The sequence below is a fragment of the Dermacentor andersoni genome, chromosome 7, assembly GCF_023375885.2.
Source record: "Dermacentor andersoni chromosome 7, qqDerAnde1_hic_scaffold, whole genome shotgun sequence".
Taxonomy (NCBI): domain Eukaryota; kingdom Metazoa; phylum Arthropoda; class Arachnida; order Ixodida; family Ixodidae; genus Dermacentor; species Dermacentor andersoni.
The window spans coordinates 90451805-90478632 of record NC_092820.1 but is presented as its reverse complement, the minus strand read 5'-3'; the positions used below and the strand labels follow the sequence as shown (position 1 = coordinate 90478632).

At 47.0% G+C, this 26828-nt stretch overlaps 1 protein-coding gene across 2 annotated transcripts in view; it reads right to left on the bottom strand.

Annotated features, from left to right (window-relative positions):
- The window catches only part of LOC129385711 (uncharacterized), a 105429-nt gene extending 78802 nt beyond the window's left edge, over window positions 1–26627 (bottom strand). For both annotated transcript variants that reach the window (XM_055072700.1, XM_055072701.1), the window contains exons 1-4: window positions 26507–26627; window positions 19010–19139; window positions 15110–15213; window positions 823–1033 (exon numbers count right to left, since the gene is read on the bottom strand). In XM_055072700.1, coding sequence (XP_054928675.1) covers window positions 823–1033; window positions 15110–15213; window positions 19010–19102 — 408 coding nt within the window. In that variant the 5' untranslated portion in view covers window positions 19103–19139; window positions 26507–26627. The remainder of the gene's footprint in view (window positions 1–822; window positions 1034–15109; window positions 15214–19009; window positions 19140–26506) is intronic.
- Window positions 26628–26828: the final 201 nt, after the last annotated feature.

Here is a 26828-nt window from a genome sequence, read left to right as displayed (position 1 = left end):
CATATAACCTTAAGCTGCTATAAAACGTTTCAAATAAATGAAAATCATTGAACGACTTCATGAAGCCTAATAATACATTTCTTTAAGATATTTAGCAAGTGTTTACGGAAATGCAGCGGCCCATGACGTGCCTGCAGCTCTGCGTGGAGTTCCGCCGCTTCAACTCAGCAAAATCATAGCCATTTAGATCTGTCAGGCAATCTTGCGTGAATATATATTCCCATGGGTCCCGCGAGGGGACTTTGCTGAAGCAGTGCTAGATGGTTCAGCAAGTTCGGAAGGAAGCGCGTGAGATGTGTTCTATCGAATTATGCTACATTCAACCGTCGTTAAGGCGTGTGTTTCCACAGCACCTATTTTGTGAGCTGGGATGCAATTTGATTTATGCGGAACATTGGGGACACCAGGCAACAGTTGGCAGCAGACGGTGGTACATCTAAACTTTTGCATTTATGCCTTTGCAAATATTTTGTTATTTTTTGCGCATTAGAGAGAGAAAAGCAAATGAGTGAAAGGCAGAGAGGTTAACGAGTGTTGAAGCCTCCGGTTTCCTATCTTGCACTAGGGGAAGAAAAATGGGAAGAGGTAAGGGAGAGCGCCGACAAAAAGACCTGAAAAAAAGTCAGTGGAGTAGGGCAGTGCAATTTCCGCTTCTAAACATGTATTGAAATACTGTAGTGGAACAGCTAGAGTTGTGATCCACATCTGTCACATTTTCAAACATCTAAATGAAAGTATATGGTATATTTTCTCAAATTATAATTTTATGACTTCGATCACGGAATAGTGAACTTGCGCATACAATAGCAGACCCATACTTACCCTGAAATTATGATGTTCGCCATTGATTTGAATAGCTAAAGAGAAATATTCGCCTTGTTTAATATCATTTGCCACAAATTGGTCAGAAATATCTGCGTTGTGTGTGTAACCAGTCACGCTTGGACGGCCCCCTTGAGCTACTGCTCTGATTACATAATAGGACGGATCTATGTCGTTCCATGCAACTTGCACTGCAGTGTCTGACTGAACTCTGAAAAAAATATAGGTAGTTATCATGCCATTCAATTCAATTCTGTTCTGTTTTAAAACACGTCGAAATGAATGTACTCGAAATAAGTTCAAGAACAGGTCTCCAACTGCATGTATGAATTCATAGCTACACATTTGAGTAAGCACCGCCCAATGTAAATGGACCTGGGGTGCTAGGCTCGATGCGCAGAGTTTCAGAAGCACTGGCGACGCCCCAAAATAAACGAACTAATGGTATCAAGGCAAAGCTTGTCCCTCGGCACGCGTACTGTTTCATTGGTTTATCTGGATTCGTTTTGCGCTGCCATCTTTCCTTGGACGTTGCCTTATAGGCGGTCGACAAACTGGGGCTCACGTGATCATACCGTCTTTGCGTGGTCGGTGCCTTCTTTCACACCTTTGTCCTTCAACCAAGTGTACAGCATGCTCAAACAAAGTATCAAATAAGTACAATAATATTAGTCGCTTTATTGTGGCTTATAAACACCTTAATGTTTACAAGATGTACAGCCCGCAGCATGCTTAACACGAATGCCCCACAGTGTGGCCTGGACCGGCTTAGAGTGACGCCAGCGCCACGAAGTGTTCTGCTGTTATCTCGTTATGTTTGCGACAGTATAGCTAGAGTGCAGCTCGATTTCACGGCTCGTCTTTCACTTGTGCCTGACCGGCAGGGGTGGCTGCACTCACCTGACATCTCCTTCGCGCCAGGTTTCGCTCGTGGCTGCGGTCTCACGCGCGTCCCGAAAGCACGTTGCGGTTTGCTTATCTCGGCAAAGCGAAATGGCGGGTGACAGCTCGCGCGCCTTTCGAGTTTGGCCTCAAGTCTGGCGCTTGAAGAAAATGATAAATACGAAATGGAGAGCAAACGTAGGTTTGTGGCGTTTGTAAAGCTGTACAATAAATAAATCTGCTAATCCGGTGGCATAGTTGGCTTTGTTCTTCATTTCTTGATTTCTCTGACAGCGCGCATCGGAGTGCACTCGCAGGTTAGTGTCTGGCTTCCAGTATATTCCACGCTGTACTGGAGGTCCATTGTCGGGGCGTAAGAGCTGCGCGTGTCCTGAGCAAGAAAGATGCGTTGATGCGATTCAAACTAAGCTTTTAATGTCTGTTTATTGACGAATAGAGTTGAGGGGAATCTTGTCGGATAAGAAATTGGCTTTTTAGGTAACGGGAAAGACTCTGGCAATAGATGCAATGTATCGAAAGGTGAACATAAGGTTATAAGTGAACATACGCCAACTCGACGCCCACGTCACATCTTGGTGACTTAAGCAGCGGATTCCCGATCTTATTCACGGTGGCATGCTCGACACTTTGCATTGCGTGTTTCCTATATGTTTTTTGCTATTTTTCAAAAAGGCAAACTGCACTTTATATTTTAAATGGCTGTATGTTCCTAGGGAAAAAGATTCGGCAGAGACTCTCAAGACTGCTTACATGTGGAGATGCGAAAGCATGTTACATGTTATGTAGGGAAGACATAGACGCTTGGGTGCGGTTTGCGAATTGCGTTCATTCAATGCGAAGCATTTCTTGGCGAGCATTTGCCACTTTGACAGTGCCTTGCCTTGCCTTGCCTTGCCTTGCCTGCCTGCCTACTTGCCTGCCTGCTTGCCTGTGTTGCTAGCCGCCTGCGTCTTGGTGCTCTCATGGTCGTTTCGTTAACTTGGCAGGCTCCCCGCGCACTGCTTCGCATAACATCGATTCCCACAGGGCACAGGATCTGCCAGATTTTTCAAGTAGTCAGTTTTTACTTTTAAGAATTTTAAGCACCACGCAGACACAGACACGCGTGTATGACATCACCGGGAACGTTGTACGAAGCATGGCTGCGTCACAATTTAGTACGAGTGACACCGCATGAATGTCGCTCAGTGGCGGCTATATGTAGATGAACCACATGTATAGAATTGTCTGAAGTGGTGGTGCATGGCTTGCCGTGTGCATACTACAGCAGCTTTCTGGCCTCATCTTTTTTGCTGGCCAGCGTTGGGAACAAAACTAAACTTTTAAACATGCTGTTTGTAAGCATAACTACAGAATAAGCACAAAGCATTCCAGGTTTGCACAAGAAATAATGGCTTAAGCAGTTGTCCGCCGCTAAAGCATTGATAACACACAAAAAACGACACGGTGCAAAGTACCATCTCCCTGCATGACAGTCTAGAAGCGCGTGCTTCCGCCATGTGCTCAGGCACATGGCGGAATTTGCTGCCAATGTACAATTTGCTGCCTGAGTGATTCGCTCAGGCAGCAAATTGTAGATCGAGTCCACCACCTCGCTTCTCGCCCGCAGGAGGTCCCATTCTTGTTTTATGGCAATCCAGAGCTGGTCCGCCGTGGTTCAATTCGAGCCCGAGGGCCTCGAAAGCCTGAACTTCATCATTCCCTAAACATTTTCGATTAAGTTTAGATCGGGACTGCCGCTCGGTCACTGAAGCTGCGCTGAAGCTGCAGATCATCTACAAAGTTATTCGCAGCTCGCGCATTGTGGACGCGGGCGCGGTCGTGCTGAAACCAGAAGAATCCCGACGGGATGGTCCCATACAGTACGTAAGGCATGAGCACATGCTCCAATGTTTCCACGTAGGCATCAGCTGTCACACGGCCTGGAAATCTGTGGATTGGCCCCTGGCCGTGGTGGCTGACCGCACCCCACACGTTGACGGCTGTGCGTCGGCTTGTGCACACTTCCCAGACGAACCGCTTGTCGTACATAAAAAAATTGACGTTTTGTCCGTACCGTATGGGCATAAAATGGGGATAAAAGGGACTTACCGGAAATGATCAAGACGCCAAGGTTTCTGGTCTTGGTGCCACCTAGTACAAAATGTTAATTCATCAGTGAAAACCCCGTGTCTCCAGTCTTCCGGTGTCCAGTCCTCGTGCTCTTGCGTGAACTGGAGTCTCTGGGGGCGATGAGACGCGTCAAATACTGGGTTCCTCATGGCGACCCGGCTTTGCATGACAGTTTCATGCGGCCTTCTGCGCTCAGTGTCCGCACTAACATGCAGACCAAGTTCATCGCGTATTTCGAGTACGGTGAGGAAGGGGTCGTCGACCAATGCAGTGACAATGAGAACACCTTCTTCTGTGGTTGTTGCCCGCTCCTGAACTGCACGAGCAGAATCATCTATCCGGTCTTCATATCTGAATGCCCGGACAATTCTATTGCCGGTGGAAACGGGCCGCTCTACTGCAGCGGCTATTTCTCGTTGGGGCAATTTGCGAGCCATGTAAACCATAGCAAGGCGTTGTTCTCTCGGTCCTCTTCGAGGCATCTTTAGTCGCCCGCCATTTCGCCTTGCCGAGATAAGCAAACCGCAACATGTTTTCTGGACGCGCGCGAGACCGCACCCACGAGCGAAACGTGGCGAGAAGAACATGTCACGTGAGCGCACTCTCCCCGCCTGTCAGGCACAAGCGAAAGACAAGCCAAGCAGTCAAATCGAGCCGTGCTCCAGCGATTGCGTGCCGTCAGAAAGATGCCCAGATAACAGAGCACAATACTTCGCGGCGCTGGGGTCAGTCTAAGCTGGTCCAGGCCATGCTGCGGAGCGTTCGTGTTAAGCCGTGCTGAGGGCTGTACAGTCGTGATCTTTTTAAGGGCGAACAAGGGAGCGCGTGGCTTTCCGTACTGCCAGCGCAGTTTAGCGCTGGCACCGAGAAGCAGTGCGCATGCGCAGTGCGTCTGGCGTGTGAGAATTCTACCTTCGCACGCATTGCGCCACACAAGCACGCGCGTCTCGTCTGCTACACACGCACCGCAAGAAGGGAGCCATACGCTTCGACAGAGCTAACAATGTTCAACTTGAAATAACATTCAACATGATGAATGAATAAACTTGAAACTCTATTATTTTTGTCGACGTTCCCAAGTTCATTGTTGGTGTGCAGCTATGCTTTTGCGACGCATGCGTACTATACTTGTGGGCGTAACGGTGACCACCCCTGAGTTCGAGGAAGGTATATGTTCGTTCACATTACCGCATTGACCAGAGCAACCTCAGCGTGGCCCGTGTTGGTGAAGACGAGAGGTGGAAAATAGTAAAACATTCGCTGAAGGGATATTCTCAGTGCTCCATCGGCGCATTGGTGCAGAAGCCGCTGAAGAGTGTCAATAGGATAATCCAAGCATTCAGGAAAGAAGGTCACTTTTCTGACGCCCCACACAGGTGTCGGGCAGGGGCAACGACCGATGAAGACGCACTTATGGTAGCTGGAATAGTAGAGAATCCCTTTCAGTCCGTGAGGGAAGAGCGGGATCTCCTCGATGTGGATGCCTCCGTTGGTACCATACGGCGATGCCTAAGCAGTGCTGGATGGCGAAGTTATGTGGCTGCACAAAATCCGTTCTCACCGCTTCGAACAAGGTGTCGCGACTGCAATTTGTCAAAGCTCAGGCTTTGTCGACTTCCGATGAGCGGGGCCGAGTAGTCTTCTCGGACGAGTCATGTCGACTTCTAAAACATTACAAAATCAATGCGCGCGGCTGTGGCGCGCAAAAGGGACACGGTAAGAAAACTTTCTGAAGGGACTTTATTTTGTGTAAAGAACTGAAATGAATATAATTTCTATGCAGTTACGAGCCAGTCAATCTGCAGTGAGTCGCGGCGAGCGGACGCACCTGTGTGAACGCGTTGGGCGTGCTGTCAAGACATGATCTCGGGCATCTACACCGCGTCGAGGGCACTCTTACTTCGCAGAGCTTCTGGAGCGAAATCTTGGACAACTTGCTCCTTCCTTGTGCCCACGCTGCTTTCCCAGATGCTGATTGTGTGTTCCAGCATGACCTTGCGCCGGCGCACACTGTGAAAATTGTGACAGAGCACCTAGAAACTCGTAGGGTTCATCCGCTCTCCTGGCCGGCCAAGGGCGCTGACATGAACGTCTGCGAAAGTGTATGGGGCTGCATAAAGGAGCCATGGTGCCACACACTTTTCATTCGGCATGAGCAGATGAGCTGTGGGTAGCCTTGTCATTTGTTGGGCGTGTTGGTAAACTGCTTGGAAAGCATACTTTGCGCCAGCGAACAAGGACAGAAGGATGGCGGAAGGGAGGAGGGGTGTCGTCTCCCTTCTGTCCTTGTTCTCTGGCTCGAAATATGCTTTCTATTTGGTAGCTGTTTGCCAAGAGTGGGATTATCTTAGAGCAAGTAACTTTGTGGCCGCCCTGTACTCTTCCCTACCGCCTACAACGGCAGCAGTGGTTGCTGCGAAAGCGAATATGACAAAATAATAAAGAAAATGAAACAGTGAATAATTCCAGTTTACAGCTGTTCCTTTTCTACGTCGTTCATTCTTTTGTGAAAAATGCACAGAATAAAAGTTCAGACGTTTGCGTTTCCTAGCTTGTTTTCGGCATTGTGTGACCAAAAAAGCTTGGAGAAAAGAAAAAGAAAACTAGGTAACGGTTTCAAGGTAATTAGCGTAACGCTAAGAATGAGCAACACACCATTTAAACTGGAAGCATCTCGATTTTGCTTACAGTGATAATTCGGTCACTGCCGAGGAAACAAAAAACAGCTAGCAGACGACAAGCGAGCGCTCCGATAACGTGATGCGCGCGAAGGGAAGCTACTCCCATCGCGCATGTGCACAGATATTGTGAGGCGCCGCTTAACTGCGGTGGTAGTATCGAAAGCCAGGCGCTGCCATGTTCACGCTCAAAAAGATTGCGACTGTACACGGCATCTTTACTAGACTAATTTCTGATTTAATAACGATGACACACTCTCCTCCTCTTCCCTGTGCATTAGATTGGCGTGCCTCGTTACGTGCTCGCGCTCGCACTTCCGAGCACTGATTGGTGTGTGCCTGACTTTCGCACTGGGCTTTCAACAGATCACTCGTGGCTCCTTCTCTTTCTTCTGCGTAGAAATGGTGCTGCTTGCACTCGCATTTCCGATCGCGGATTTGTGCGCGCCTGGTTTTCACACTGGGTATTCAATAGATCGCTCGTTCCTCACAATAAATTCAAGACTGCGAGACGAAGTGGGCGCTGTCTAGCGGAGAAGTGGTTTGCCACGCACTTACCGTGTAAGCACGCAGGAATACCCAAAAAACACTCATACAAGTAAGAGGCTAGACAAATATGCTTTATTTTCTTTTACTTTGTGATGCATCTTCATACTGGAAAGCGCCGAACGATTGCTTCTAACAACCGCAAGAACCAGTCTTCATACTGTGCAGCCCCGACCAATCCAAGGCTTCTCAAAAACGCGAGAAAGAGTATGTGCAGAGCACGTGCCCATAAACTAACTACCACATTCGTGTCAGTTGAGACTGCAGGAGTGGTGCAGTTACCCTGTACCCGCCACTAACGAGGTGCAGTTTCACTTTTTGACAATAACTTTCTATTTTTGCATGTGTGTGTCCGCGATCCGGTCCACAAAATTCAAGCTGTGATTGACTGTCTCCCAATGCAGATTCATACTTGTCCAGTTAGACACCACAAAATTTTGGATATAGTTGTGAGCAGTCCACTCTTTCGGTGAATAATAGTCTCCAGTTTAACATTGGCTGCAGAAATGGGGCCTAGCGTTGCCGAATTTTGTCGGTCGATCCTGAAAAGTCGCAGCTCCTCCCTGGTATCGCAGACCATGCCGAAAACGCATGGTCCACGATCTGCAACGCCGCCGTAATTCTTGGCGCTCGGCGGAAGTTTGCTGCCCGGCATCCAGCGACCTGGATAGTACTTTCGCCCGCCGCGAAGACAGTACTCGTCAATAGCACTATTGCTCAGGGTCAAACTTACGCTTTTGCTCACGCAGTACGTGAGCCAAATCACTTGCCGCGTAGAGAGGTCGACGGCTGAGGTGGTCTGTGTTGATGCCAAGTAACATCCTTCGCCTTTCAGCCCGTTCAGTGAAGTGGCACCGAGTGGGTTGCCACAACTGCTTTCGGCACCTATTGCACCTGTAGGAAGCCCGATTTCCATTTTGAGTCTTCCGATATAATGTGAACACTTCGGAGGTTTGTCGGTCCGTGTTGAAACCCAGGTTCTTGTAAGTGTCCGAGTATTCCGATGACGTCACTGGACTGGGCATGGCCCAGGTTCGCGATGCACGCACAGCGCTTGAAGCCGGAGGTAGCCAAAGCGATCGCACGAACTCTTGCGTCGCAGCCCAGTCCCAACGATTTGCTCGGAAAGCCTAATTTTGCTGCCACACTGTGTCCACAGATGTAGGTCTTCGCCTACCTCATTACACAGCCAGCGCACTGACGTTTTGGAAAGTCGAAAGTTACACTGAAACACTGTGTCAGTCAGGTAGGTGAACATGTCTATACCGTGATATTGACTCGGTCTGCCACTGGAAGCCATGAGACGGGTTATTCCTGCTGCAGCCTTGTTCCCGAGTTCATCACGGCATGGTTTCGCGATGTTCTAATTGAGCACGAGTTCGACTATCAAACAAAACCATCAGCAGCGCTGAGAGGCATTAACAATATTGACAGCCAATAGATAGACGCACAAAGCACTGTCATCGGTGATGTACTGAGCACCACTATCAGTGAAACGCAGTGAGGAAGAGCCATGCGTCCGCGCTGCATTGCTTTTCCCCTAATGGAGAAAGAATGGGCAGAGTATTGTCAAGACTGACTTTATCGAAAATAGCGCTGCAGCACCGATGGCAACGGTTCACCGTATGAACTACCTCGTCGGTTCCACCCTCTAGAATGTACCCGCTTGTAAGCTTTCTCCTCTCTTTCGGCACTCGAGGCAAAAACTTTTCGCTGGAATGATACCGAGCTCACCGAAGACCGCCGGAAAATTGCTTCACGAGGGCACCAACATCTAGAAAACACTGGAAATAGGGAGCAGATAATTACACCACTGCACCAACACAACATACTATACCGGAGTTTAATCACTGGGCACAGACAACCTGCGTTTACTACACGAGCTTCATAAGTTGATCACTTCGATGCAGCCACAAGTAGCACCCATTGCTGACATCATCCGCGAGGATATTCACCAGTCACATAGAGCCCCCACTTGCTGCGGCCTCAGCCGGAAGCGATGCCTTACGTCGCCGTATCCCACTGTCAGGCTCTTCTTTCGCGCCAAACCGCGGTAGCCTCGCAGTTCCGCTGTTCACCACCGCAGCCACCAGTTTGTCCTCCGGTCCGCCTAGCACAGCTACAAAAGGAAGCCAAATGTATGGCATGCTGCAGCAGCTGCTACCACCGCTGGTGCTCATGCCGCGACTTGGGACTGCGAGGCTTCGCCGTCAAAGCACCACGTCACCAGCTTGGGGAGCGGTCATGTTGCATCACTGACTACCTCGCTTCAACATAGAGGAGACCCGACGTGCTTCGCGTTCGCCGTCACCACGATGCCATCTGTCGCCGCTGCACCGACCATACACTATCCTAGCCCGGGTCCTGTCCGTAAGATCACATACGTAAAACAAAAAAGCAGCAACCGATGGAGGTGTGGTAGCTGCACTTCGAATGAAGAAAACCCTTCGCCGTCAACGGTAACGCTTCATGATCAATTTGGACGATGCTGAAACGAGACGCTGCCCTCACGACGAAGCTTGGGAGCCAAGAACACGCCAACAAAAGACGACCCGACGACGCGACGCACCAGCCGTGATCTGATACCAAGACCTAACTTCAACGCAAGACAAATAACTGCAGACCTCGACGTCCATCTCTACGGTCTTGAAGTCACCGCGCTTGTACACTGGAGCAGACTATTCCATAATCAGTGGATTATTCAGCGCAAAGTTGAAGAAAGCCAAGGCTGCATGAGAGGGCCATCAAATTTGGTCAGCTGAAAGACACCTCATAAAACCGGCCGGAATCTGCATGGCAATAACTACAGTTCATGACCAGACCTAACCTGCGACATTCGTTGTCCTGCAACAGTGCTCGTGAGACGTAATTCTCGGCATGGACTTCCTGAGCCAACCCGACGCATTCGTCGGCCTGACGTCAAGCTTCATAACGCTGTCCAATAATCAAGCCATAGCGACGGAGATGTCTTGCATTGTTTTTGAGGACTAAGTCAGCGTCGCGCCTCCTTCCACCATTGTGAATTCCGTCGGGAACGAGACATCCGTGAAGTAGAAGGCATCATCAAGGGCAACCAATGTCAATTGCTCTACTGTGAAATTTGGGTCGAAAGAGGGCTTGCTCGAACCGACGGAAGCAAGAGAGAGTGATGCTGACAAACTTCAGCAAGGAGTTCCAGCACAACCAGGGCACGACGATTGCATACATCGAGGAAATTGTGGGAACGAACAAAGCGTTCGTGCACTCGGATTGTGCTATATTTACTCAGCGGAACAGAGTTCCGAACCAGACTTCGACATAAATCCAAGCCCCCCATGAGTAAGCTGCAACTGCTTAGGGTTCCTCCCCGACGATACAAAGACTACTTTTCCGCGTCATGAAGGATCCGACAAACACCAGTTGCATCGCACAATAACCGAAGTATGCGCTACATCAGTCCACGAGGACACTTGGCGAGTTTCCATGCGAGAACATGAAGCTATTAGCGAACAATTCAAAATCCGGCTCGACGACTTCATGCGGCCGTTGAAAAGCACCTGGGCATCTCCTGTAGTCTTGGTTAAGAAGCAGGACGGGAACCTGCGTTTCGGCGTCGATTGTCGCCGAGTGAACAAGACCACGAATTAGGACGTCCCACAGATCAACGGCGAATGGGTTCGGCTCGGCAACGGTAAATACTTGTCGTTGGTAGGTATCAACACTGGCTACTGGCAAATAGAAGTCAACGAGAGGGATCGCGAATAGACCGCCTACATCATGACAGATGACCTCTGTGACCTCAAGGTCATGTCATTTGGTCTGTGCTAAGCGCCTGCAACGTTCCAGCGCGTCAGGGACAGAGTGTTAGAAGGATGAAAGTGGCAGACCTGTCTTGTTTACTTGGATGGCGTCGTCGTCTTCGCCGGAAATGTATGGTCACTTTAGGTGGCTTGCGGCAGTACTAGAGGTCATCAAGTGATCAAGGCTCACTCTGAAGCTGGAAATGTGGGGCTGCGCTTATGATGAGCTCTTGATCCCGGCCCCCGTCATCAGCAAATCTGGAGTCTGTCCCGACCCTTAGAAGACAGCTTCGACCGCGAGGCAGTGCGTTGATTCCTTGGCGTGTGTGCCTGCTACAAGACCTTTGTGAATGTCTTTCGAGGCATCACTTTGCCGCTGACACATGTCAGTAAATACGATGTCGAGTTCAAGCGGTTAACACCGACAGCCAACGCATATTGAAAACTCAAGGTACGCATGCAGTAGTCGCCCATAGTAGCGCACTTCGACGTGGACGCGGATACAGAAATCTATACTGACGCCAGTAGCCTAGGCCTGGGTTCCGTCCTAGTCCAGAAGAAAGACGGATTTGAACGGCTGATAACATGTGCCAGCCAGTCGCGTTCAATAGCGGAGGGCAACTATTTTGCAACCGAAAAGGACTGCCTGTCCATCACATAGGCTACAGTGAAATTCCGCCGTTCCCTGTATGGCAGGCCATTCAAAGTCATCAGCGACCATCACGCGTAAAGTGTGCTGGTGAATTTAAAGGGCCCTTCTGGACGCCCGGGGCAGTGGAGCCTCTGACTAAAACTATGACATCACTGTCATCTGCAGGTGCGGACTAAAACACGCTGATGCTGACTGCCTGTCTTGCGCTGCCGTGGACCCGCCGAGCCCCACTGAATAAGATAGGGACGACTTTTTAGGTACAATAACTAGCGATGAATTTGCATTCCCACAGGGAGTGGAGCCATCACTCAGAAACTTTACTCAGTACTTGCAAGGAAAGACCGATGATGTGTCGATGGTATTTAGGCGCGGATTATCTTCACTTTTGAGACGAAACGACGTCCTGGTGATGAAGAACCCGCAGAACTCTAGTCAGAAATCCTGCACGCCCGGTACAGAGATGGGACCGCCCAGCAACTTGGGTTTCGCCGTACGCTTGGAAGCATACAAGAGGAGTACTATTTGCCGCACCTGTCGCCCGTTACGTCGAGACATGTCGAGACTGCTAGCAAACCAAGGCGCCACCGACGAGGCCGATGGGATTTCTACATCCGATCAAGCCTCCTTGCTGGCCGTTTCAGCACATCGAGATTTGTTGGGGCCCTTTTCGAGGTGAACATCAGGAAACAAGTCAATCGTCGTGGCTGCCGACTACCATACCCATTGCGCTGAAACGAAAGCTCTCCCTACAGGTAGTGCTGCCGGAGTTGCTGAGTTCTTTGTCCAGAACATCCTGCTGCAATATGATGCCCCCGAAGTCCTCCTCAACGACAGAGGGATGGCCTTGACTACTGAGCTGACTCAAACCGTTTTGCCAGGCCAACTGCCTACCACCCGCTGACGAATGGTTGTACGGAGCCCCTGACCGGGACCATCGCCAACATTCTTGCAACGTACGTCAACGTCGAACACAAGAAGTGGGAGGCCATCCTGTGATGCTTAACCTTCATTTACAACACGGCGGTGCAAGAAACTCCGAAGATCACGCCTTTCAAGCTGTTTTACGGCAGGAACCCTAGGACGACTCTCGACGCCAACGCAGTCATACGTCACCGTCGAAGAGAATCTCGACGTCGCAGCCCATGTGCAGCACGTTAAAGAAGCCTTACAGCTCGCGCACCTGCGCATCAAGAATTAGCAAGATACCCACAGCCGATACTAGAATCTTCGATGACGCTACGTCGGGTACAAGCGCAACGACCGCGTTTAGGTTTGTACTCCGATAAGCAGATGAGGGCTTAGCGAGAAACTTTTACACGGCTATTTCTGGCCCTACAAGATCATCCAACGGATTGGCGCACTCGACTATGAGGTCGTGCCAGACGGCATATCCCAATAAAAGCGGCACCGCTTACGACCAGAAATAGTTCATGTTGAGCGACTTCAGCCATTCTACAAGCGCTAATGAACTTTGGAAATTTGCATAGCTGAACTTTGAACTTGCCTTCTTTGGACTTTGTTGCTTTGAACTTCGTTTCTTTGTTGTTTTGTCCCTTTATAATAAGTATGCTTTTGTTTTTCTGTCTTTTATGTTTGTTGCCTCAGCGCGATGCTTTCTGAGAGGGGCGCATTGGCACTTGGGCTTGTTTATCATTCTTGGTTGACCGCTTCACACGGGCTCGAAAATGCTAAAAAATGGACAACGTTATCTGTCAGCGCAGGGCGCGGCTGCACGTTGGGACGTTTCTCGTGCGTTATCAATGGCTCTATCCGTTGTTTGTTGTCACCAAAACCTGTACAATCTCATTGTATGAGCGACGGGAATTGTATAGTACTCTCTGGAAGACACGCGGGTACCAGCGATTGCTCTCGAAGCTTCGATGACTCATGCATAAAAGCTGCTGCGCTTGACCCTCAATCAGATTTCGACGATCGCTGATTGTGTTCGGCTGACTGATTGTCTCTTGTTTTCGTGGGCATACTTCGTTCAATAAAACAATAAACTTCTGCCATTAATTTTTGATACTGAGTCCTTTATAGTCACACTATGTTCATGCTGGTTGAGGTAAGAATGGTGATGACACATACGGTGCAAAGAGTGACACGTCTGGGGCATCATTTAGGTACTGTTTACCACTGATGATGTCGCACTGGCCCATACCCATTCTGGAATAATTGCCTTGAACGGCCCCATTCTAAGTAACACATGTCGAATGGCAAAAAGAAACCCTTCAAAAGTTATTCATCCCCGAAATGTAAATCATTACGTTAGGGAGAGGGTGTGTTCTAAATATTTATGAGCTGATATGAAGTTGCAAGTTCATGAAATGCAATAGAACATGCGCATTGTAGAGCATTGTTTAAAAACGAATCCGCGCAAGCTCATTGCGTAAGTCAAAGAGAATAAAGTATATCCCAGAAAGTGGTTAATATAGTTCACCATGCAATGAGCACATTGGTGTAGTTTACGACTGCCTAATAGCCGCCAAGCAATGCCATGGTTTATAGAAGAAGCAAAGAAATAGGTATTGATAATATTATCTGCGTACCTGTTCACCAACCACAGCCTCAAATACGCCACTTCTTTGGTAGTTCAATATATTCTTCTGATATATATCCGCAAACATATCTGCCCAAATCGCGGATGTCCCAAAAATACCTAGCATCCAGCAAGCAGGCAGCCATGCGAAACACTAGAATGTAATAAAAGAATCGCTTTCTAAAGAAAGGCTATGACGTCACAGTGTAGACTTGGAACTTTAGATGAGGGTATTGGCTGTACTAATGAAAAGCTGAAATGGTTGGGAGCCCTATTCTTGATTGCCAATAAGTACTGTATGAATAATCAACTGAATCCAGTAAAAGGTTGTAATTCTCGGAACCATCTCATTGCTAATATTATTGTTGCCTTGTTCTGCGCTGAATTTTTCCCTGTGCGGAACAGCCAGAATAAGGCAAGCTGAGTTGGGCAAATTGTGACATCGCGAAATTAGGTAACCTATCAACTTACTCATTTTACAGCGTCCGCCCAGTGTGCTTGGTGGCATAAACCAACATAAAGGTATGTTAGGTGCAGTACTGGCGTCCTTGCGTCTAAGACATGACGCCGCCACCTTCCTCGTGTAGTTTCACAGCGACGCAACATTGGAGTACACATGCATATGTTTATTTGCACAGACCGATTTATGCGCTCTCCGCAAGGCAAAAGCGCAGACCTAAACACAATTGTCCAATATTTGTAAAATGAGAACTGTATAATGTTTACGTAGTGACATTATGGGCCGAATAGTACCGCTGTAATAATAGTGGCGCTCTAGCTGCGAAACACACGGTTTGTCATTCAATACAAGGGCAAGCAAGTACGAGCACGTTGTTGACCTTTCGGTGATACAGCAGACTGTTCAGCATTCAGACAATGTTCGTGTCAGAAATATCAAGAATAACAGTTTTTTGGCCTCCTTAATTGCATTCGTTGCCTGAGAAGGCTGATGTGCGCAGAATATGACTATATTTCCTAAATATAAACGAATACTAATAAGGCGTTTGTACTAATCAGTTCGGTTTTGCCTTTTATCGTGAGCAATACACAAATATGTGCAGCCTTGTATTATACTCACGGATCCATAGCGTAAAAAAACACTCGAAATGTCCAGCCATCGTACAAGGGTGGTCTCAACGTGTCGTGTATATATGCGGCCTTGTCTGCGAGCTTCCAGCCATACTACAGAAAAAAGAGGCAGAGATTGTGCAGAATTAGAATCACGAGGTATTTCAAGAGCTGCAGATGGCGCAAGTGGTGCACAGGAACGGATGCAACATATATTTGCGCTAATGTAGCTGGTACGCTCACATATAGATGGAGCTGATGTGTGGGTCATTTACTATTTATTTTCATCTCTGTTCTGCGGGCTTGTTCAATTGATAGAGCGTGTACCACACTGAGTGGGTGTAAGTCGTTTACATGCAAATGAGTTCAACACGTGGACTTCTATTGCTAGCTCCTGGAAATCGCGTATAACGACGACGCTTGTGTTAGAATGAGGAGAGCCTGAGGTAGAACAAGGGTAACGAGAACGGCGTGACGACAGTTGCATGAAAGTTACAATGCTGATGTGCTGACAATGCCAAAATATCAGATGGTGATGAAGACGGCGACCTAATAAAGATGGCAGAACAAGGACAGGATTATGACGACCCTTCGGAGACATTGGCGAAGCGTTCGCTCGCTTTACAAATTTATTAGAGCATACCACCCATGTTTTGTGAGCAGTGTCAAGCAAATGGTGTTATAAAAAGAAGTTTTTTCAACAGCACTGCACTAACACTCACTTAGTTTACCAAAATGCTGTTCCTGTGCTCTTTTTCTGTCTTTGGCAAATACACGCGGGAAACTCAAGGTTCAAATGTTATGCTTCTCACAGTAAGGCTGAAGGAGTCTGATTGCGCTCATACAAGAAACGCTTTAGGAAGCTGTATTTTGGGACGATACATAGAACAAGCGGATACAAACTCATTACTCAACTTCCGAAGAACCAGGGTACACCAGACGCTTTGAATGTACATCAAATATTTACTGTGAAACTTAATCACAACCGTCCCTAGCACAACGGGCAGCGAGTGCCTGTGAAAACACCGCCACCTGCGACGAACGTGCGAAGTGGCCCGATGTCGAGTATGCGGGGTTAGAGTGCAGCTACGATGGCTTTGGAAGCAACATCGTCGAATGCATCTGCGTGGAAAACGGACTCTGAGCATGATTGAAAGTATTACCAAGAATAATGGAATTTCAGCTCCGCCATTCCGGCGACCACGGGCCGTTCGACTGGAACGAGCGTCACAGCACAGAGCCAGCGACAACTAGAAGACGTGTGCAGCTAACACTTCGCCAAAGGAAAGCAAGCAAAACAGAAAAGGAAAGAAAAGAAGGAGTCGGGCCACGTGAGCGGAGAGCATCGAGGCGAGCATCAGATTGCTGCATCATGTCCCCTGTAAGAAATCAATCTACGGGAAGCCGCCATCTCTATCTAAAGAGGATTTTAAAGTGACCCTCAGATGACACAAAGTAGTCATCATACCACATTTTCCGTTCCTCCTATTAGCCGAAACAGTTCCCGAAGTGAGCGGAGGATAGGTCAGTGGTGAAAATTTTCTGTTACGCGGAAACCTGTATTTATTACCTTCATTGTATCGACACTAGAACATCAAACGGTGGTATAGGTCGGTAACTTAACCTCAATCCGTCTCAACGGCAGAGTGCACTATTTAAACGCTGATGTAGCAACCTGAGCCGTAAGACTCAAATGAGCTATACATGGCCTTGAGTGGAATAATAAAAAACCACTTAGGAACATGAAATCAAGAAGTACATATCATATACGCAATAATGCTCGGGGATTTAGAGACATGTTTTACTACCTTCTACGGCAAAATCCTTCCCAGGGAAGTGTATTGTGAGGAGATGGAGGTGACATGTTTCTTATATCAAAATACAATCCAAACGTGTAAAAGGTTTAGCTAAAATAGGGCACTGGACCGATGTCTGCCCGAACCCTAGCCTTCCTGTATTTCACGAATGCAGGATACAAGGTCTAAATCCCAAGCATGAATGCCCCTCAAAATACGCATCATGCGTTGGATAACATCTAACAGGACCAAAGAATGCCATGAACGACTAAACCACACCACCAATAATAAGGACACTCAAAAACCCGGTTCCCCAAAACGGCGCCGAGACTCAGAAGGTTCGTTAAAGGATGACGCTGAATAATAGGAATATATGCAGCCAAGACGGCCAACAAAAGCACAAAGAACGAGCTCCCTTTCGCTGTTGCGAGCTCCCATTCGCTGTTACGAGCTCCCCTTCGCTGAGCGGCATCCCAACAATTAGAAAACCAATTCGGCAATTACCCCTCTACAACATACACGCACACACACCACACGACATTAGGAGACACGTTATTGTTGATCCTTTGAGGCCTTCTGCAAACCCAAGAACCTTGACTACTTTCTGTAGCAGAAAGTACTGGTCTTTTATATGTATAAGGATGTTTCAAGTACACGAAACGCATTGAGGGTTAAGGTGTTTAATGTGTCGTATTGTCACATTTTCTTTTTAAGGTTAACAAGGTACTACTGGTTGTAGAGTGCTTCATTTCTATTGTATATTATTTAAAATTATGCACTTACATTGTTCAGTAACGGTACGTGTCTTCTAAGAAACGTTTAAAATTATGCATTTACTTTGTTCTGCAATGGTACGTCTCTTCTAACCAACGGCACTCATTGTATAGCTTATACATGTTCTGCATTTCACCTATAGGACATTGCGAGTCTCTAAGTACTCAGTTTCATAAACGATCTAACAAAGTCCAGTAGTTTTACTCAGGGAGAGGTGACGTTAATAATTACGGGAGAGGTGATGTTACAGCATTAGTTTCGGTTTGTGTCGACTGTTAGCGCCACACCGCGCCCAACATTGTAAGGGTACTGCGCTGGTCGCCTTCGCATTCTGAGAAATAGCCCTCCATCTACGATTTGTCCCCCATCAAGGAAGTAATATCTCTTTTTTTTTGGGGGGGGGGGGGGAGGTTGCGCGCCCCCAGCCGTGAGCCTTACTTCATGGGCTACGCGTTTCGACCGCCCTGTCAAGGATACACTACAGCTTCGAAATACAGCAGAATTCCTGACCTCCACAACGCCCTCTCTTATTGTCTTTGCCAAAGCTGACTTTAGCACTTTGTGTGGCATAAGCACCGCCGATAAAATGATCTGCCAGAACCTCAATGCACGTGAGTAAAGCTGCATGTGATGTCCGTGTGAAAATTCGTGCCTTATATGCCAACACGAAGTATATGCCTCCTATTGTGCACTCTTATTAGCACTTATACTCTTTACACTGTTTCTCTTTACTGTAAGTACAGCATGTGTTTCGTGTTCATGTCTGTTTTGCTAACTTTTCGGTATTTGCTAGCGAAATATATCACTACAATTTTTGTGGCAGTCACAGTATTATATCATTCAGTATTAGTGGAATGTTTGTTCGGAAACATAATCTTCGATACACATATTGTTGGCTGTAAAAGAGGGCATGGATTTCGTCATGCACTTAGAGCTCTTAGCTGTGTCTCCTTTTTTAGGAATGAAAGGGAAATAATGTTTACTGATTTGAGGAAGTGAGCAATAGTGCGTAACGCGAAGCTGCTCAGGAGCCGGTAGATCTTTTCTTACATTTTTTCTTTCATTAACTGCGAGAGAAAGGATGACAAAGTGTGACTGAGAAAGAGACCTGACAAATCACATAGTCTGTCGGAGAAAAATGTATTTTTTATCTTTCACATCTATCACATATGCTTCATGAAATGATCCGCTCGGGATGTCCGAAGTTGCAAGCATCAGAAATAACGAATAACGTAAAGGCAGGCAAAGCCCGTCGGTATTAGTTCGGGCGCTATAGCTCGCCATCACAGTGTAGGTACACAGCGAAACGAACATTAGAGTATAAAAAGAAACATTCTTACGGGAATAACGCAATGATATCCGTTCTTGCGAGTAATGCGAAGGAAGTAGTTGAGGAAGTCGGGTGACATAGGCTTATGTGGATCGTACGTCATCGTGGGAGCCTTTAGCACCGGAACTTTGATGCTGGGTCTGCACGAAGAAAAAACATCATGGAGCAGGCACATATTTTGCGGAAATACGTAAAGACTGCAACCATTGCGCAGATGCAAATGAACGGACTGCAGCCTGATTATATCGTGACGTACGTTTATAAAGAATCAAATGACTGACTCATCATCCTACCAACTGCAATCTATAACGCTATTATGTTCATCGTAAGCCTCTCTTTCTATACAATGTAACATTTGAGAAATTACTCACCCCTGTCAAAGCATTATGCACTATCCGCTTGCGCACACAACACATTTGCTGACGATGCTGTCAGCAAGAAGTGGGGCAATATGCAGGAAAAGCAGGTGTGGTTCGGCAACGCGCAGAATCTGCCTAGGCGTTCAGTTGGGCGGGATAGGTGTGGCCGGATTGTTGCAAATTTGGAGCAGGCAGCGAAATCAATGTAGATAGGGCTTTACACTTTTAACAATGTTCACCCACCCCACTGCTTTCCGTCACCTTCTGTCTGTGGATGCGCAATAACCACATTGTTCGAATTTCAAAGTGAAAGTGCACTGGCCAACGCAGCCAATGCACCAACTCCACTTCCACCGCTTATTGATAGCAGGACGAAAGTGGCGGATCCATACCCTTGCACTTCCAGAGGCTTACGCTTTCTCTCTACGCGACCCTGGAATAGCTGCCAAAATGTGCAAAGTCACCGGCCGATTCAAAATGACGACCAATGGTAGCGTTCATGCGATTAGAATTAAACCGGTCTGTCTGTCTGTCTGTCTGTCTGTCTGTCTGTCTGTCTGTCTGTCTGTCTGTCTGTCTGTCTGTCTGTCTGTCTGTCTGTCTGTCTTTCTGTCTGTCTGTCTGTCTGTCTGTCTGTCTGTCTGTCTGTCTGTCTGTCTGTCTGTGTCTGTCTGTCTGTCTGTCTGTCTGTCTGTCTGTCTGTCTGTCTGTCTGTCTGTCTGTCTGTCTGGCGGTGTCTAGACTAGCCGTTTTATCGCAAACATAGGCTTCTGGGTAGTCCATGATTTACTGGAGTAGCACATCGGGTTTTGTACAGGGTTCGAAACAAGCCCTCGGACAAGCATGTGTCACTGTGTATGTGGCACTGTGTACCTCTGTACCGCTCTTCAGGGGACACCTTTGACGCCGACAATGCTGAATTAAGATGTGGGACTGGATGTTTGGCATGATTTTCTACCGCTTCTCTACCAATCTGTTTTCACTTTACTGCTGACAACATCAAACGACCTGCATTTTCCCCCTTTTTCTTCTGCCCTCGTTCTTCTAGAGCCTTTCTTCTCCTTAGTCCCACTCCCTGCAGTGTACCATGTAGGTAAAAATACGCTGGCTAAACACTGCTTTTTCAATGAACAGCTTTCTCTCTCTCTCTCTTTCATGTCGTCTTTGAGCACTACGCTCCGTTCGATGCATAACAGTCAAATTTCTGAAAGCTGGAGAGATTTCTGGGAGTGGCTTCGTTCGCACTTGCATATAGTTCGATGTCGTTTCACCACAGTTGGGCGCAACTGTTTTTATATAGGCTCAGTATCGAACGAGACATGTTTTAATCATTAGAAACAAACACACCATCGTATAGAGGTGTCAATACGTTATTTTAGATTATTTTTATTTTTGTTGTTCTTTCCGGGTTTTTTATTTGCGACCCGAAGCGAAGAGACTTACTTACTTGACCATGCGAGCGAATGCTGCTGGCAAGCAGAGAAACATGAATGGAGCGCGCGGAGTGATAACTTTTTTTGGCTGAACTTCTTGCGCAGCTTCCACAATGTTGACTGCTATGTATTGAACCGAGTAAAGGTATCAGCTATTTGTCCTGCGTTCTTCCTAAACATTTTTATATCAACTTTGGCCACTAGGTGTGTCCCCGTAGGTGTTTCCCGCTCCTCAACAAACAGCTTTGATGACATCTTTGATGAATAGGTAATTGTCACTGGCAATTAGTGACTCTATAACGACGTAAAGATCCGTTATTTTCTGCGATGATTGGGGCAATCAAACCTGCGGCGTGCACGGCTCGCACTGCGTGCGCAGTGCGAATAAGTGCGAAGACGCGTGGCTTAGGAGCAATGCAATGATAGAACAGCCCGGCTTCATCTTTACCAGCCGATTTCGCGATTGGCAGTTTGGAGACGCCAAGTATACCATTAGAACAAATTTAGAACTTGTACTATAGTGGGCGGTTTAGAAGTCACGTCACAATGTTTCTCAAAGGCAGCAGCGTTACACATTAGTAGGCTACGGCACACATGCACTGGGTAAGTGCCTGTTTCCAGGGGAAGCCTTTCACGCAAGAGCTTTGGCGAGCTGCGGCATCAATGCCCTTGGGTTGCGCCACTTTTCGATGAACCTCTCCCCAATGTGGTTCACTGAGAATGTGTCTCTGTTTGTGGGTATGAGAGGGAACAATTAGCCTTCGCACGCACCAGCGCATCGAGAATGTACATGAGCAGTCACTCGCCAACTTTTACTCACCGCCATTAGATGGCGCAGCGTGTACAGAAGAAAAAATATGTGGGAGACGACCACAGCTGTCCAATAATGCGTGTGTGAGCGCATTCACCTTCCGCAGTGCAATTACGAGGCCATGCACAGGCCTCGTGGAGGCGCAGCTAGCTGGTCCAGAGTGTTCACAGGGAAGGCCGAGAGAGGAAACCCACTGGAGCGTTGGCCCCATAAATATGTCCTTTCGAAGTTAGCAGTATGTGCTGTCAATTACTGCCTCAATGTGATGCGCATTACCATTGACGGTAATCTTGAGATGGGTACGAAGATAGGTCGTCAAGAGGTGGCCCATACCCAGTGGCCACAGTTTGGGCCAGGAGAGCTTCAGTGAAGAGTGGTACGTATCCATTGGGAGGTACGCATTAAACCAAGTAAGTCTGACGGTTCGTATTGGGCCGATAGGTGGCCGCTATCACAGGAATTTCGTTTGGGTCCTTGCTTTATAGCAAAGAGTGTAGCCTTGATTGTAAGTGCCTTTATACAATTTATACAAGCCACTGGGCTAGACGTACTGCTCTAGAGATGCCACAAGGTTAAGGCCCTGTATATGTGTGCCGCCTTTCCACACAATCACCATTATTCGCAAGACTTTTCCTTCCCATCCATTTTCCACGGCTTAGAATAGCAGGCCAGGGCAAGCTATAGTTGAGGCCGACATTTCCTCTTTTATGTACATAAATGATCACTCCCTGTCTCTTTTGAACGGGATTGCCTCAGCTCAGCAGCCCCCGATGCTCCCCTCAACAGACCATGGACTACCAAGTGACCCAAGTTCCCGGGAATTCGGTAGGAGACCCTCCGAAACCGAGGCAGAAAGAGATATGAACATCAGAAAATTCTTGAAGCAAGCTTAGAATGCTGGTCGCAATAAAATTACACGCTACCCAAAGAACAACAGCTCATGTGGGTTACTGGAGGGGACATTCCGCCCACTGTTTCAGGACTGCAGCTTGTACTGAATGTTGTAGTTAGATTTCACGCTGTAATTATTGCTTTTGTGTCAAATCAGCATTCTAAAACTTGCGTTTACTTGGGATATTACCATGCGTTAAGTGGTTTGCCGCAGGATTGCCTTACAAAGGCAAGCACCGCTGAACCAAGTGACGTGAACGTTATCGCTGAAGCAGAATATCTGCCTCCATGTAGCCTGGTTCACTACATTCCACCACAATGGATTGCGGCAACTGGACTTCAGGTTACCACTGCTAATCTAATACCAAAAATCTGTTTGATAATCACTCTTAAAACTTGCACACAATGCTTGCGTTTGTCTTTCTTACACGCGAGAACAGCAGATGGTTGTCACACACATCGATAGCTGATGACTAGTTCATGAACTTTTGGACCAATGAACCTATTCAAAGAGTAGGGTCGGGATTATAAGGGTAGAGCTAGCATAATGCATTAGACAAACGGTTTAGAGATGCCACAGTGTGGTGGTATTATATACATGCATATCCCTACCATCATCACTTTATTCGCATTTGCCACCTTCCATTTCGGCATAGAATAGCAGAAAGGCAACGCAAGCTCCAGCTCAGGCAATCATCTCAGCATTTCTACAAACGAATTTCGCTTTTTCCCGTGGCTGTCATCGTGCCAGCTACCAGTGCAGCCAACGCAGCCATGAATATGGAAGTCAGGTCAGTAAATTCCCTTCAATTTCTCCCTCATTTATAGCCTGGCCAATGCACCAATACTGCCCGTTCCCGTTCGTTCAAAATGGTTCATTACTTTTTTGATTATCACGCGTGTAAACCATTCTAAAATTGCTTATCCATGTTCGCGCAAGTTTAATCCTCCAAGCTTTATCAAGCTGTGTTGATTTTTGTCCTCCGTACGGGCGCTAAAGAATAACACTGATTAAAGTATAAAGCCGATTAACCTTAGAATGTTAAAGTGTCCTTTTTAGGCTTCATTTTCATTCATTCCGCGTGAATCCGGAAAAATTAAAAGCAAGGAGCTTCAACTAAACATGGCTTGATATCCACTGTGGCGCGGAAAAAGGTATTTGACAATGCAAGGTTTTTTTTTTAAATAGATAATTCAGTACATCCGAGCAGACACATTCAAAAAGATTACTTCGGTTCGAGTTGGAGATGTTTATTGGGATGTTTTCAATAGAGTTCCTCTCACATAAGTACACTGGCCTTTAATAACTACAGTGGCCTTGCATGAAACATTAGTAATGAATAATAGCGAGTATGTAACAGAACCAAGGCAAAGTTCCATGCGTAATAAGGATAGGTAGAAGGGTGGATAAATTGGCAGCCGTACCCATCCTCTAAATGGTGCATTTTCCCAATAAACTACACAGTAGTCGAACAGCTTACCGCAGGACAATCGTGCTACCATACCGTGGCCGCTGTTCTTTAGGACTCCTGGAGCAGATATTGCTATCGCACTTACGAAATGTAGCAGTTTCACTCGAAGGACGCACTGTTATTAAACAGTTTTAGGATAGCGTACGCTATACCTTTGCGTAGGTTAAAGAATAGTTGGTCACCACTGCGCATGTGCTGAACGCTAAACGAATTAGCGGGTATAGCGGGCGTACGCAACGCAAACGAGTTAGCGTTAGCGTTTTTGCGTAGTTTTCGCAGTTTGCATGAAACATGGCGGCGGTCCCGGCTGCCCGCTTCGAATTGAATTTGGCGTTGGTTTTGTAAATATCCTTCGTTCGTAGCAAATGACTGTGCACAGACTTTTGCTTAGTCTCAGGCCGCTTCGATGATACAGTATTATGGATAACGTCGTGGTGTTATCGAGATCGCTTCTCGTTTCGAACCAGTCGAAGCCTAACGAAAGAAACATTCGAGATGTATGCGCCACTTATCGCTACAGGCGTGAAATAGCCGCAACGAAGGCATATGGCCTCTGAAATCTGAAGATATCGCCGCCCAACGAAAATTGTAGAAAACGTGCGCTGCTTCGCGTACCCTACATGATAGCGCATGCCATAAGTTGCGTAAGCTAAACCAAAACTATCTAATAGCCTTATGAAGGTTCAAGAGACACAAAACAAAGTGTCACGTCGAGTTGTATTCAAAGAGCAGGCTTTTTTAACAACAAATATATTTACAACGAGAAAAAGGTTCTTGTAAGCTAAAAAGTTACGCGAGAAGAGGGATTGCTGCGACGCCACCTGTTGTGGACTACGGTGCCTCTCTGATGTAACGTCGGCGTCCTGGGCGGATGGCGCTACCGGTAAGGCGGCAGACGGAGACTGCGTGCAGCGTGAGAGGGAGTAGGGTGTAAACAGGTGTGAAACGTTCGTGTAGCGCGAGCTGGCACGGGCGCTTCGAGGAACGCCGCCAATGCGAGTTGAGAGAGCAGTGGCTCACTCAGAAGTAGCAGCAGAGCACAATGCGGCGTGAGATATGACGTCACGTCCTCTGTGGTTACGTGAATTATTTAAATTGTGCAGTGGCAGCGTGACTCTCGGAGGCAATTTTCAACACACCAAAGTCGCTTATTGGTGCGCAGGGAACGGTGATAGAGTGGTAGACAGATAAACTATTCCTCTAAGTCAACTTAACTTCTTTATCTAGTGCCCCGTTAAATGTTGCACTTTTATTCGTGTGATGGTAGATATACGCGGTTGCAACATGTTAGCGTGTCACAGCCCTCAACACAACTTGTGATAGGTGGAAGGAACAGCATCCTGTCAGTTTCCAAGCACCTTACAACGTTGTCATTCTAACGCGCAGTGCCAAAGGCGTTTCAGGGGACGCACTTTGATGACTCACGATATTACCGGACGGGAAAGCGGCGGCGTAGTTCGCGCCCAAGAAAATATTCATGCAGAAAATGAATTAGGGGTGTGTGCAAATTATGTAAGGTTTTCTTGATAATTACTGATCATTTCTCTCAAAATATTGCAGACACGCAAGAGTCCAGTTGAAACGCTAGTGTGCTTATAGTAGCGTGTGAACAATGCTCATACGACCAGCAGAGCGCAGAACTCCATCTTGGTTACGTCACTGACGTTATTAAGCGCAGCATTACTGGTGCGACCGATTCTCGTCATTGTTCCAGCCTATATAAAGACCTGCCAGAGCGCGTTGAGGCAAGGCGCCCAATGAGGCTGGCAAAACAGACACGGTTTGTAACGTTGATAGAGGAACCAAGCTTCTCTCTAGCTGCCATATGTTGTTTATAAGGGAAAATAATCGAAAAGCTTTACTTAGAGCTCTCAATTTATATTAGAGAAATTGTGATCAAAACGTAATAAACTCAATGGAAATGTGTCTTATGTTAGACGGTCACAAAAAACTTCAATAATAAGAAGCAATGATGCTTATAGTATCTGTTCGGATTCTATATCCCGCTAAGAATGTATATGCAAACGCATGTTTCCTCCTGAAGTTGCGAAAGCTGTTTCTAGCCTAGAGTTGCTCTTCCTCTCTATTATTATTCTGACATGTTTTTGACTGATTCGTAGCATTGTAGAAAAAATCGCTAATGTACAGGCTTCAGTGCAATGATTACTGTTATCATGCGAAACGCAAATGCATTTTTTTAGGTACGCCCTTCGCCTACAAGAAACACATTGTTTAAGTGATGAAATAGGCTATCCATACGAGAATCGGAAGGCCTGGGAAGTCTACCATGGATTCTCAGAGGCAGTCATAGTGGGCGAGGACTAGCGTGAACAAATAGGAATATTTACCATAGACAGTCGATAAGTCTGCTACTATAAGTACAGTAGAGTAAAAAAAAAACACAAAAACATGCCCGTACGACTAATTTCATTGTGTCTTTAAGAGCGACTCAAATGACTTAAGTGATGACAGAAATATCAATGAACATCTCGTGTTTGTAAATAAAATTACAGTTGTAATTGTTCAAGCACTTAGACTCACTTTGACAACAGCCGTAGGTACCTTTACGTTTCTTGTACTGTATTAGGAGGATTCGGAAAGCTTCCTCTGACGGCACTTTCTGATTGCCTTAGCGTATGGTAATCTTCAAAACAACCTAACCTACTGCGCACCTGTGCGCACTGAAGGCTTAGATTTATGAGAGAGTGCATACAAAGGAGAACGCCATATTTACGATGCCTGGCAATGACAGCACACATATCAAGTATTGTTGAAGCAGCAGCCTATAGGCGCCTCATATACTAAATTGACTGATGAATGTTCTGGGTGCCAAGGCAATGCCTTCCCTAAGCAAATCATTCGA